We start from the raw sequence: 13,226 nt of genomic DNA on the forward strand, positions 1-13,226 counted from the left end.
TCACCTTCTAAATTCTAGAGAAAATGGGCCAGATTTGTGTAATCTGTCCTCATAACTTAACCCCTGAAATCCAGGTATCATTTTTATCAACCTATGTTGTACTCCCTCCAAGGTCAATATATTCTTCCAAAGATGTGGTGCCAGATCTGCTCTCCAAATGGGGTCGAAGTGGGGTTTTGTAGCATAAATTCTATTCCCTTGTACTCAAGTTCTCTTGATATAAAGGCCAGTATTCCATTAGCTTTCAGGATTAGATTTTGCACCTGTTCATGAGAGTTTAAAGGTCTACACACCTGAACCCCCAAGTCTCTTTGGGCATTCACTTCATACCATCTAGAAAGTACTCTGACCTATCCTTTCTTTGGTCCAAAAATGGATAACACCATATTTGCTTACATTGAACTCCATCTGACATGGTTTTGCCCATTCATTTAGTTTATCAATATTCATTTGTAGCTTTATGCCATCAGCTACACTGTATAATACCTCTGTCAGCAAGTTTTGATATATGACTTTCTATGCTATTATCCAAGTCATTAATCTGAATAATTGAGGCACTAACAGATCCTTGTGGGACACCACTGGTCATATCCTACCAATTTGATGATTATCCCTAGTTTCTGTCACTTGCTGCACAACAAAATTTCTAGCCTTGTCAATAATTTGCCCTCAGTTTGTGGGCTTTGACCTTAGTTAACAGTCTGTTTTGTGAGACTTTAGCAAATGCCTTCAGGATGCCCATATAAGGGGATGCAATGGCCTAGTGGTATTATCACTAGACTATTAATCCAGAGACCTAGGTTCAAATTTTAAAAATGTCTGGAATTAAAGGTCTAATGATCATGAAACCATTGTCGGAAAAATGTATCTGGTCGTTAATATCCTTTGGGGAAGGAAACTATCATCCTTACCTAGTCGGGCCTTCATATGACTCCATAGCCAATGTTATGGACCAGACCAAATCCCCTCAAAATATATTAAGAAGGTAGTCTAGTCCCCACCCTTATTTTTAGAGGCAAGTGTAAGGAATACCGAATACAATTTGATTAGACAAGCTATCAAGCTTGAATCAAAGCACATGTTATTCTTAGAGCACAGTTAAAATACAGACAAAATAAGAATTTTTGAAAATTAGCTTAGCTGTAGCTCAATCAAAATACTTAAAATAACTTTAATGTTAACAACCATTGTTAAGCTCTTTCACGATAGTAGCATCCCATAAATACATCCTTGATAAAGACACATTCAGTGAAATAGATTGTCTCACAGGCAATGTTTGTCCAATCCAGGAGGAAGTCTAGCATTTTGCTTGAGCAGGGAGAAATGTATAGCAGCTTCTGAACTCCAATAGCTACAGTAAGTTAAACTCAAATCCTGGTTCTGTGGGAGTATGACCCTACACTTTCATGCTGCTTCTATTGTTCCCAACTTTTTTTTAAAGAAGAACACAAGCTGTTTACTTTATTGGTTTGGAACAGACTGCTTGACACCTCTGTCTCAACATCTCTTAATTTAAATAAATTCAGGACCAAAACGGAATCATCACACCACAGCAATATGGTTGACTCAATTGCCCTCTGAGCAATTAGGGATGGGCAATAAATACTGGCCTAATCAGCGATGCCCATATACTGTGGATGAATTTTTTTCTAATTTAAACAACATCCATAGATATTCCCTGTCCACTACCTTCTTGACGTCTTCAAACATTTCAGTGAAGTTTGTCAGGTCTGACCTACCTGTCATGAATCCATGCTCACTCTCCCTGAATAACTGAAAATTTCAAAGTGTTCAATTACCCCATTCTTGATTATAAATTCCAACAATGTCCCCACCACTGATGTTGCACGAACTGGTCTGTAGTTTTATTTTCCTGTTCCATGTTCTTAAAGAAGTGGTGTGATTTACAGTTTTCTGATCCAGAGGGATGAGTCCTGTATCTCGGGAACTTGAAAAGATTATAGTTAGGGTGTCTTCAGTGTGCTCCCGTCCTCCCTTTATCATGCTCAGATGGAAACTATCAAGTCCTGGGGATTTGTCATTCTGTAATTCCATTAATTTACTTAATTTTATTCTGTTCCTGATCCACGATTAATTTCCATGGACTTCCGGCACATTGTGCGCCTTTTGTAGTATATATACTGAGGCAATGTAATTATTCAACATCTTTGCTTTTTCCCTTAGTCATTGACAGTATAATCCACTTTCAGTTTTTAATGGGTCAATATTGCTCCTTACCATCGCCTTTTACGTAACTATAAAATGTCTTTCTCTTGAGTTTGATGTCCCTGGCAAGTTTCCTTGCATTGTCATTCTTATAAGCTGCTTTGTGGCCCTTTGTTGATCTTTTTATCTTCCCCATTCAGCAGGATCTGCACTGTTTCTTGCATTTTTGTAAGCCCTTTTAGTTTTGTGCTGTCCCTTATCTCTTTAGGTCTCCAGGGGTGTTTTTCCGGTGAAGTGGAGCTTTACCCTGTCAGGGGTATAAATTGGTTTTGTATTGTGTTACATGTTTCTTTAAACATCCTCCACTGTTCTTGATTGTTTTATCAAATAGCAGATTTTCCCAGTTTACTTTGTCTTATTAAAGTCGGCCTTACCTAAACCTAAAACTATAGCAGCTGATTCATGCTTTTCACTTTCAAATGCTACATTGAACTAGATCACATTATGATTACCTTTGATAACTGTTCTTGTGCAGTAAGGTTACTAATTACATTTGGCACATGACTCACTACTGAATCCAATAGTGCTTTTCCCTGTGCTGCATCCAGGACATATTGCTGGAAGAAACTAGCCTGGACACACTCCATAAATTCACTACCTTTCTGACAGGTCATAGAGATATGCAGCACAAAAACAGACCTTCAGTCCAACTCCTCCACGCTGACCAGATATCCTAAATTAATTTACTCCTAGGTTCTTGTCTGCCTCTCCCAATCTATGTTAAAGTTATAATTCTCCATTAATGCTGCCCTGGCTTTGCTACACACTTGCATAATTTCTGCATTTATAGCATTTCAGAGCTGCTACCAGAAGTCTCTATACACACCTACTACAGTTTTAGATGCTTTACTGTCTCCTAGTTCCATCCATATGGTCTCCACTGAAAGCTTTGTCCTCATTCTATCCTCCCTCACCATTGAATAGTTTTGTTTCTACATCTTCTCAGTCATTTTCCTGTTTGTCTTGTTAACCTTTATAACTATGTATATTTAGTTCCCGGCCCTTCAGGTTCAACCGTACCTACTCTGCAACCCTCAAAGTTGCTGCTTTGTGCTCATTGTGGCTTTTTGATCAAGTGAATTGGGTCCCAGCAAGTGAAATGTTCTCTGTCAGTTTTTCACTTTTTCGTATTTTTTGGCAAGCACAAATTCATTCATTACACCTGAAGTGTTAAAAAGGTCATTGCCCTTTGGACATATTAATTAAATCTGATCATTTTTTCCAAACCTTCAAGCATTTACACCACTGGTACCAACCACCATTGTTTAGCAACAACAAGCAACAGAAGTTGAGGATTATGGAGACAGCTTTATATTGCAGTGAAATATAACCTGCAGGCAGGATGTAAATACCTGTTATGCATTTTCCTGGTCAAGGATAATTTATTGTTTACATGGTATCTCTGTATAGGAATTCTGTGTAGAGGTATTGGTAGGCACATGAGCTTAAATTACTTTGTGTTTCTGCATGCTTTGAATGTTTTTGGGGATGAGAGGTGTTTGTAACAATTGCTGTGCTACTCTGCAAACTTCTGCAAAGTTGCATCCTTTTTAGGACTTGTTATCCCACACTTGTAACTGCCTTTTTCTTCAAATGGGACTGAGATGAGGGACTGTCCAGCTGTTTCCCAAGTCCCGAGTGTGCATTTGTTGCTCCTTTTCTGTTTATGTTTTAAGATCCAGAGATTCTTTATGCCAACTTTCCCTCCCACTTGTGTTCAGCTGCTCGATAATGGTGAACACAGTCCCATGCCAGCTACCCAACTAGTCAGGTCACTCCAGTTATTATTCTGGGAGATATCAACATGTGACTTCCTACCTTTAACTGCTCCGGTCCCAGACTCCTATTTGTCTGTCACTATTGACATGGTGATAAATGAAGGATTATTGTGCAAAGTAAGAGCTCATGGTAGTGGGGAAAATTAATAGCGTGGATAGAAAATTGGTTGGCTAGTTGGAAGAAAACAGCAATGTGCATATGTGGCAGGATGTGATGAATTGGATCCCACGGGAGTCTTTCTTGGGCCCTCAATTTTTGTTTTACAGTTTATATCAATCGCTTAGATGAGGGGAGCAAAGCCATGGGATAAATTTGAAAATGACACAAAGCTTGGTAGAAAGTTACTATGAAGATGATATAATCATGTAGATGAACATAGATTGTGAGAAGGCAAAAATCTGGCAGCTGGATTGTGTAATGTGAAAAATAAGTGGTTCAGTTTGGCAGGAAGAATAAAATAGCGAATTAGTTAAGGGTAGAATTCTGAAAGGAAGAGGGATCTAGCTGTTCTAGTGTGTGAGTCACAAAATGTTGACATACAGGTGCAGCCAGTGATTAAGAAGACTCATGGAATATTTTCCTTTTATTATGAGAGGAATTTAACACAAGTTAGAGGTTATGCTTCACTTGTACAAGGCATTGGTGAGACCACAATACTGTCCACAGTTTTGGTCTCCTGATTAAAGGAAGAACATAAATACATTGAAGGCGATTCAGATGTTTAGTAGATTGCTGCTTGGATTGAGGATAGGTTGGATAGGCTGGGTTTGTTTTCAGTGGAGTTTAGAAGAGTGAGGAAATTTCAAAGATCTTGAATGGTTTTGACAAGGTGAATGTGGAAAAGATGTTTCTTCGTGTGGGTGACTAGATGATAGGATCCTTTCTATGATACGAAATTGAGTGGTTGCTCTTTCTGGACAGAAATGAGGGGAAATATTTTTCATTGTTGGGCAAGTTTGGAACACACCTTCCTCAGAAGACAGTAAGAGTTGGGACCATTGAATTTTTTTTTTAAGTTGAGGTGAATTTATTTATTTTAAGGGTTTTGGTCACATATGGGAGAGTGGAATTCAGGAAACAAATAGATATCATCTATTTAAATGGTGGACAAGCTTGAAGGTCCGAATGTCAACTTCTGCCTCTTACTGTATGTTCTTATGAAGTCCTGCCTTCCAAGACGTGGTGTCCTGTTTTTGACTTTTCAAAATCCTGTCACAGTGCACACAAATTGGGTCATAAGGGGTGCTGGTTTACACTGAATGGACAGGACGCATGCTGCTAGATGTAAATTGAATAGTATTCACACCAAGAAACTATTACTGAAGAATACAGTCTTTGGTTCTCTATAATATTCGTTCGAAGTGTATTGGATTAAATCAAGCAGTTTGAGGATAAGTTGATGTTTAATAACACTGTCATTGTCAGAGCCTTGTAATGAAGCTTCCATGGCTGTCTTTCCTTTAAAAAAATTGGTTCCTGGCTTGTGGCTAGTAATACCACACCCCTTATTCTACCCACACCAACGTGATGGTATGCCCCTTTTCGTGACTTACATGTAGTAACCAGTGGCTGGGGCAGGGAAGAGAAAGTGAAAAGGGCAACTTTTCTTTTTGAAAGCAAAGGAATGTTTTAATTGAATCAACAACCTCTGATGCATTTCCCTTCCTGGTCAGATTTTGTGATGTGGAGTTCCATGGTCCGCTTTCGATTCAGGAAGAATGGGTGAGACATCTGCAGCGACACATCCTGGACATGAACTTTCCAAAGACGGAGGCTACCCGCGAAGAGATCTCTGTGTCTGCTGATATGGGGAAATAGGGAAAATCGGCTGCCTGTGTGGATACTTGGGTACACTGGGGGCAGAGTGTCCATTGCAGTCTCTCACGAAGACGCACTCGATTTTATGTTCTAGTTTTAGTCAAGTTTGGAAAGAATCTCCTTTGCCTTGAACGTTTAAACCTTAGAGTAATAAAAGTATCTGCCTTATGGTGATTTCCTTAGAGTAATTCTGCATTTGCCTCATACAGTTAGAATGTTATAAAGAACAACTTAGCCCTGATTAATTTCATACAATATAAGATCAGTTAGGTAGCCCAGTGCACTTCAGGGGGAGTGGCAGTGTTTGATGAAGGCTGCATGGCATTGTATTTGGCATTTATATAACCTGAAGCAAAAATACTGTTTGCTTGTGATCTATTTGGTATCACTGTCACACTCCCAAGTAAGAGATCAATCCCTGCCTTGGGAGACAAGGAGAGAAGGAAAGTACAAGGTGGATTGATAATAATTATTTTAAAATTTTTTCAATGTTGTGCCACTTTTTTTTAAAAACTACATTGTAGCGAATCAAACTATTCAGTGTTTCTCCTTTCAAGGCCAGCAGGGGAAGGGAGTGAAGCCCAGTAAGCAAGCAGCTGCCATAGTACGGATCATTGCATGAGGGCAGAACCAAGTAACCATGAGGAGGAGGTTTGGACGTTATGCATTCTATGTACAGTGTGGTTGCACGTCTTCCTAGTCTCATTCTGGGCAGTGTCACTCAAACCTTGCAGGGCAGAATTCGAGCTATACAAGGCTGGTTCAGTATTAAACAATGTGCTGTGAAGTACCTACCCTTTGTTGTGGCGGTTATTTTGCATGCTGTCAGACTGTAGTAACCGAACAGAGATCAGCAGTACAGTACAACACAGAACCCTAAGCGGAAAGTTCACACGTGTGCCAGCATCTGAAAAATAGTAGGTTAGATCTCTCAGCACTAAGTAGACATGTCTGTCTCTACGCAGCCTACAGAAGGGGATCTTGTGTTACAGTGAATACTGTAGAATGTCCCAGCTTAGCAGGAACATAGTCCTATTAGAAAATGGAATAGTTGCCACTTATATTTCATGTCCTCAAGGTTTTTATGACAGCAGTGCTGCAGCTGATGCACTTTACCATCATTCTGGTGCATAGGTCAAGCCACTTTCTTCTGTGGGGCAGCCGTCAATGAGCATATGGCTAGGGGAGTGGATGAGTCAGTCTAAAAGAGCCTTATTCCTCTGACTGAAAGAACTAAATCTGCATTTTTTTCCAAATATTTATACTCATCCTTTTGGATGCTTCCTAATAATTAGTTGCTGTTTTAATATTCGGCAAAGGACCTATTTGTTTTTAGAAGTGCTTTGGTCACAAAGTGGCAGTACGTCTGCACGTAAAAATGTAAGTGTATAGTAAAACTGTAAAGATGCTTTCTTTCCCTTTTCTTCATCTTGTATGTGCTGGATGGTGGTTGATTTTTAGCAAGTTATAAAGGCAGGTTTTAGATTCTTTAGTTGTGTTCCCTTTCACAGCTGAGATCCTCTTGGCATCTTGTGGTCTGATGAGCTGTGAGTTAAAGGCTTTGAGAGATGACACTTCAGGGCACTTGGGCCTTGGAGGCCCTGAAGCCCATGCTGGACTATCACCCCACCGATGCCACTTTTGCACCACTGCCTCAGCGAATTTTGTTGGGGTTACTGTTCCGTCTGTCTAAATGGCAACACTTCCAAGTGTCCTTCCTGCTGCTGTGATAACGCATCGATCACTAATTCTCTGCAAACCAGATAATGTAGCTGTGGGGAGGAAGGGGAAGGGGATCTCTCAAGGTTGCTCACAAGGAAGATGCTCATCAAAATCAAATTCCTCTTCTCTTCCTCCTCCGCTTCCCACCAAATAAAAATCCTGTCCGTCTGAGGACCACCTCTTTTTTGGTTTGAAAGCGGGATACAAAAGGCTGTTTTGTTCTACTGAAGCTGTTCAATTTAAATCTTATTTAAACCTGTGGTCACTTTATATTTGCAGTGTTGTGATGTGAGTCTGTGCATCTAATGCAATTGGACTCCCTGTGACCAAAAAAAAATCTTGTTACCTGTTTGTTCCTGTGACTGTGTATTGTTGTAACATGGAGTGTAATGAAATATACCTTCATAACCAAAGGTGCTATGAAATTGGTTGTTTGGTATCCCAAAATAAGGTTTGTTTTTGAGAATGGACTGCCGCGTCAACACGTACAAAAGCTCCTTCGTTGAATTGGTAGAAGTTCAGACTTTTGTGTCTTGTTTAGATCTATTTTCACTATTCATTTGAATGCATAGAGTTTTAATTTTGTGCTTTTGAAGTGTATTAATGTGACTATGCTCTAGGAAAGATTACATTCAGTGCATTTTAACGTCATGTGATGCTGTTAATTCATTACCTAAAATTGCTACCACTGCCAAATCTGTCATTCTTGGTGCTTCTTCCTCGTGTTACATGCTCCAGCAAAATACTTGGCATTTGCCCAGGGAGATGTAACCCATAATTGTAGAATTAGGAACATCTCACTTCCAGTGGAAGCAGACTCTGAAGATTTGTTAATGCTCACCATTGAGTTTAACTGAGATCCTAATAGTTCTGTAAAGTTTGTGAGAATCAATCCTGGTTTTGGTTGCTGCTACATGCCCTTAGATGCCAAGTGAGTCGATGTGATTGTGTATTTGGAGAGCATGCATTACAGAGTTGGCTACAGTTCTCTACAGGTTCAAATCTTGATTGCATCCCTGGCATTAAAAATCTCAATTAAGCTGCACCTCTCCACAAATGCAGAGGCAGCAAGCAGACAGGTGCTATTGGAAACATCAAAAATCACTTCTGGAGTATTTTTTAGGTGCCTCTGATTAGCATGAGCTGTTTTGCAAACTCCAGTAAGGTTTCAGTGGTCAGTCTCTTAATATGCTGTAGAAATGACTAGTTCATGTCTCCAAACTTTAATGGAATATTCAGGGTTGTTGGCATTGACTGTTAATACTGTTTTGGGAGATTAAAGTGTTTGTGCAGGCCACCGCGTAGTGCGATGAGCCTTGTGATGAAGTTTAGACAGTGATGAAGGAAGACTCTTACAACAAACTTAGAAAGCAATTGTTCACAGTTGTTTTTCTAAGAGAGGAATTTTAAAAGCATATTTTGGGAATCTGAATTCTGTGTAAAGTTTCTTAGAGCAGAATGGTACCTCTAGAAATGGTTGATGTGCTTGTATTTTTCTGCAAGTTTCTTACTTTATTGATGCAGAGGGAACTTCTTAAAATGCTTACTATTTCTTGTACTATAATCTGTTGTTCTCGCATGTATTGTTAAATATTATTGATTCTCATCTATGTTTGTATTTTAACATTTTTTTTAATATAAATGTTACCACAGTATGAATTGGATTTGCATCTTGTGTAGCTTTCAATTTCTTTGTGCTCATACCAAGATATTTCAAAAGTAAATGTCTGTCATTTTAGGGTGCTAGTTTTATACAATTTCCTCTTGCACCATCAATGCTGCCAGTTCATATTCTGGCAGAAACTTCTCACTGCATGACCTCTGCCCAAATTGCCTTGCATATGAAAGGAAAATGCACATTTGTTAAGTTCTTCATCTCCCCCACTCTCAATTGTAACAAGTAGATGTCCGGATTGGGTTTGTATGTCATAGTGAGTAGTGGAATTGTATGATATGTGGAAGTAGTTTGTGGGTAGAGAGTAATGTTACAGGGAACTGAGGGAATCAAGCTGCATTACTATTGAGCGAGCAGTAGATAATTGCTTTTTTTCAAGTTATCTAAACACTGACCTGAGAAATAACTATGGTATTGTGTGTGCAAGCAGGATATTAATCTCTAGGTCAATATAACCCTTGTGATAAAGATAATCATTGGCAATATGCAATACCTGAGTCATTGCTTGGTCAGAGAGAGGTTTAATGAGTGTTTTAAACAAAAGCAAAGTAGATTTAGGGAGAGATTCCAGACATTGGTGGTATCAAGCAGCTGAAAGCAGAGCCACCAATGGTGAGGTGATCAAAATCTGGGAACATTAGTCTTTGAGTAAATTATTGTATTCTCTGCTGAACTCAGCCTCTGTTCACATAATTTCACTGGGCCCAACAAAATTGTTTCATTTTGAATATGCCAGCCATTTACTATTTCTGAAAACGAAGATGTTCGGAGTTCTGAAATTCAACCCCAACAATCTGTGTTAAAGCACAGAGTGAATCCCCAATTCCCCCATTCTGGTTTGCTTGGAATTGTGTAACCATAAACTTAGAGCTCACATTTTGTTAGCTTTCTCTAAAAGCTCATTTCATAATTCGCCCTGTAGTGTTTTGCAGGCTAGAAAAATTTGCAAGTTTAATTCCCAGTCTCTGTTAAGCAAGTTACTCTTGGTCAGAACTCCAGTTAGGGTTTCTGTTCACAACTGGTGAAAAATTGGCATGTTACTTCAGAAGCTGCAAACAGGATTTGCTTCAGACAATGCTCAGTGACTCTAACCTTCCGAAATCCTGTCTAGCTTCATCTCATGCAATATTTAAAATGTAAAACTGGAACTCAACTAAAACTAATCTGAGCACATTGAGGGTGGTTGCAAAACTGGACAGAAATGTTTTTGCTGAAATACACATTCCTTATGCAGGCTATAGAACATTGCTCTTCCCAGTTCAAATATTTTCCCAGCCCTCTTAAATCTCCTGGTTAATCAGTTATAGCAGTGGGGTATTGAGGGTCGTTAAATTATCTAAGATCTGTGCTAATACTTCAGTGGGGTTGACCTGAAGAAACTTACCTCCTGACAGTTATCTGATTAATTAGTATTCCTGGGGTCCATTAGGTTACTCTTTCCTAGGCACATTGGGATTTGAGGGCAAACTGATTCCTCACCATCTGGAATATTTGACATATCTCAAGTAAATGAACCTACATGGGAAAGTGGTTTCCAAGATCTTGAGGTCCAAATGCATAGCTTATGAACCTTTACACTGCAAAGCCTATACTTTATTTCTCCCCTACTTTTACTCCAGCTTATTTGCGGTTGCAAAAATGGTTGGTTTACTGGTATTTCTTCATTTAGCTGGACCCTGCATATTATTGCCAACATGATGTTATGTTGAACAGATGTGAGGTTAAGCAATCCAACTCCGTCACTTGGAGATCCCTGGTGCGCATTCTAATTTAGATTTACTAAGGGTCTTTTAAAGCATTACTTCACAAAATTAACAATCCCTATCACAAATGTGTTTATTGGCCATTGGTTGCTTTAAGTGCTCCCATTACAAAGAAAAAAAATCATTGGTCTGAACTTCCAGCAGAAGAGTTGTTCTGTCATTTGTAACATACATCCAGGTTAATATATAGGGTGTCAAATTCAGGTTATTTGGGAATGTGCACCCTGACTAGCCTGTCAGGTACTTTTATTATTTCTTCAATTCAGATGGGTCTGCAGAGTATGATGAACACAGACAACTCTTGACTAGGGTTTAAAAATAACACCATAGCAATTGGTAGCTGTCAGCTGTGTGAAAACAAGTTGAAGTGACTTCCATTTGTATAACCTGGCAGACATGTGGCCTGAAATTTCTCATTCTCTTATGTCAAAGGAAACATCATTTCACTGGGAGTCATGGATTACAATCTGAGCTGAACATGTAGCCATTAGCATGACTTGATGCAGGGTTTATGTCAGCCAAGGTTATGGTTTGCCAAGCTAGTGTCTAAAGAAATGCTGACTGGTTAGAAGTTTCCCTGATGAACCCTATTATTTGAGAATTGGGACATCAACAGTGATTTGGTTTCTACTTAAGAGGGGAATCTGTTTTGCAAATAATGTTCAGTATCAATTAATGAAAATGTAGTCAGTATGTAAATAAAGATTATTTTCTAATGAGCACTTCCCAGTGGTTGTATTTCTGAAGTGTTGAAGCTTTCCTGTAGGTGTGAGATGCTCAGTCCATTCTATTAACCCCCATAGTTTTTTTTTAAATGGTCAAATCAGATTTTGTACAAATTGTATTTTACAGGCTAAAAGTCACTTTTACTGTAGGAATTCTAATTTTTAAAAGTGTTGAACTGATGCCAGCTAAGTGAGGTTACGGAGGAATAATTGGACAAGCTTTTTGATATGGAGCAAGTCCTGCATAAAAGATCTCTAAAGTAGATTTAACAGGTCTAGGCCTGAAATTAGCTGTTGTATTTTGAAGATTTTAGTTCCAATTTATTGTAAACTAGCTTACCTGTGACTCATGCTTTCCTTAGCTGTAGTACTAAAACTATTTGTGGTGATAAAACAATTCCAGCATAGAGATTAGTTAAGCTCCAATGTTTGGTATGTGAACATGGCTTCAAGCTTGATTTTTCAAAAAATCATGAGCCAGACCAAAAGTGTAAATGGAGTAGCTGTGGCAAGGATATATCCACAAATACAGTTTAAAAGGTGGGGTAGAGGAACTCCCCTGATGGTGCATTCTATACAGCCTATGCATTGAAATTTTTGCCTCTAATCATGTGATTGCTAGAACATAGCTGTCAAGAAGCTCATGCATATGGTTTGCTTTGTGGTCATTCCTATAGGTAACATTTAATTTTCTTGGCCTCTAGGAGGTAATGCTTCTCATTTTAATTGTTCACAAATTTCACTAGTCATTTTGAAGCAGTCTACATAAAGATCTTTCTTTAATAGTAACTAGCTTTTTCATTCCCTGGTTGTTGGTTATCAATGCCCCATTAATCATTGTTGAAAACAAATTACTTACTATCCAAAGCCAACCTTTGGCAGCTATGGTGAAATTTGTGTTCAAGCTTGACATGGAAGCTTCCAAGTTCATAATACAATCTTAACACTACTGCTGCTCAACTTGTCCTTGGAGCTGTGTAGGTTCTGTTGCTGGGGTTAGTAGAACACAGTAATAAAGGTAAACATTGCATTTTTATAATTTTTTTAAAAATGTATACTTGATTGTGCACAGCTGTAAAGGACTGTATTTACTGATATTTGTACTTGGGAGTTGTTTATAAATTTAGATAAAGCTTCTAAGATGTATGCGCAGCCCAATTTGAGTCAAACTTTTCCACTTTTTTGGTTCTTGAACTATTGAGGTTAAATAAACCAAACTGGAAGCTGATGCCTCAAAACTGTTACTGCTGTACATGTTACTGAAGGTTGTGTATCCATTTAATCTAAATAAACTACAAAAACAAAATTTTGTGCAGTAGAATTTGTTCAAGGAATTAGTTGGAAGAAAACTTAGCTGCACCTTATTATAGCCGCACATTATTAACAAGACTTCCTCCTTTAGTTCTGAAGCAGCTAAGTATTCCACAAGTACTGTTACAGTCATACAAAGGTAGTACTCATTGTTCCTGTAGCTATACAGGTAGAACAGTACCAGCAGTGTAGTACTAAAAACCACAA

The 13,226-nt window shown here is 38.7% G+C and overlaps 1 protein-coding gene across 9 annotated transcripts in view; it reads left to right on the plus strand.

The window, feature by feature from the left end:
* LOC140468004 (uncharacterized) overlaps positions 1–13,014 on the plus strand; it is a 147,785-nt gene extending 134,771 nt beyond the window's left edge. For all 9 annotated transcript variants that reach the window (XM_072564136.1, XM_072564135.1, XM_072564142.1 and 6 more), the window contains one exon: positions 5,679–13,014. In XM_072564136.1, coding sequence (XP_072420237.1) covers positions 5,679–5,823 — 145 coding nt within the window. In that variant the 3' untranslated portion in view covers positions 5,824–13,014. The remainder of the gene's footprint in view (positions 1–5,678) is intronic.
* Positions 13,015–13,226: the final 212 nt, after the last annotated feature.

Source organism: Chiloscyllium punctatum, chromosome 46 (assembly GCF_047496795.1).
Source record: "Chiloscyllium punctatum isolate Juve2018m chromosome 46, sChiPun1.3, whole genome shotgun sequence".
Taxonomy (NCBI): Eukaryota; Metazoa; Chordata; class Chondrichthyes; order Orectolobiformes; family Hemiscylliidae; genus Chiloscyllium; species Chiloscyllium punctatum.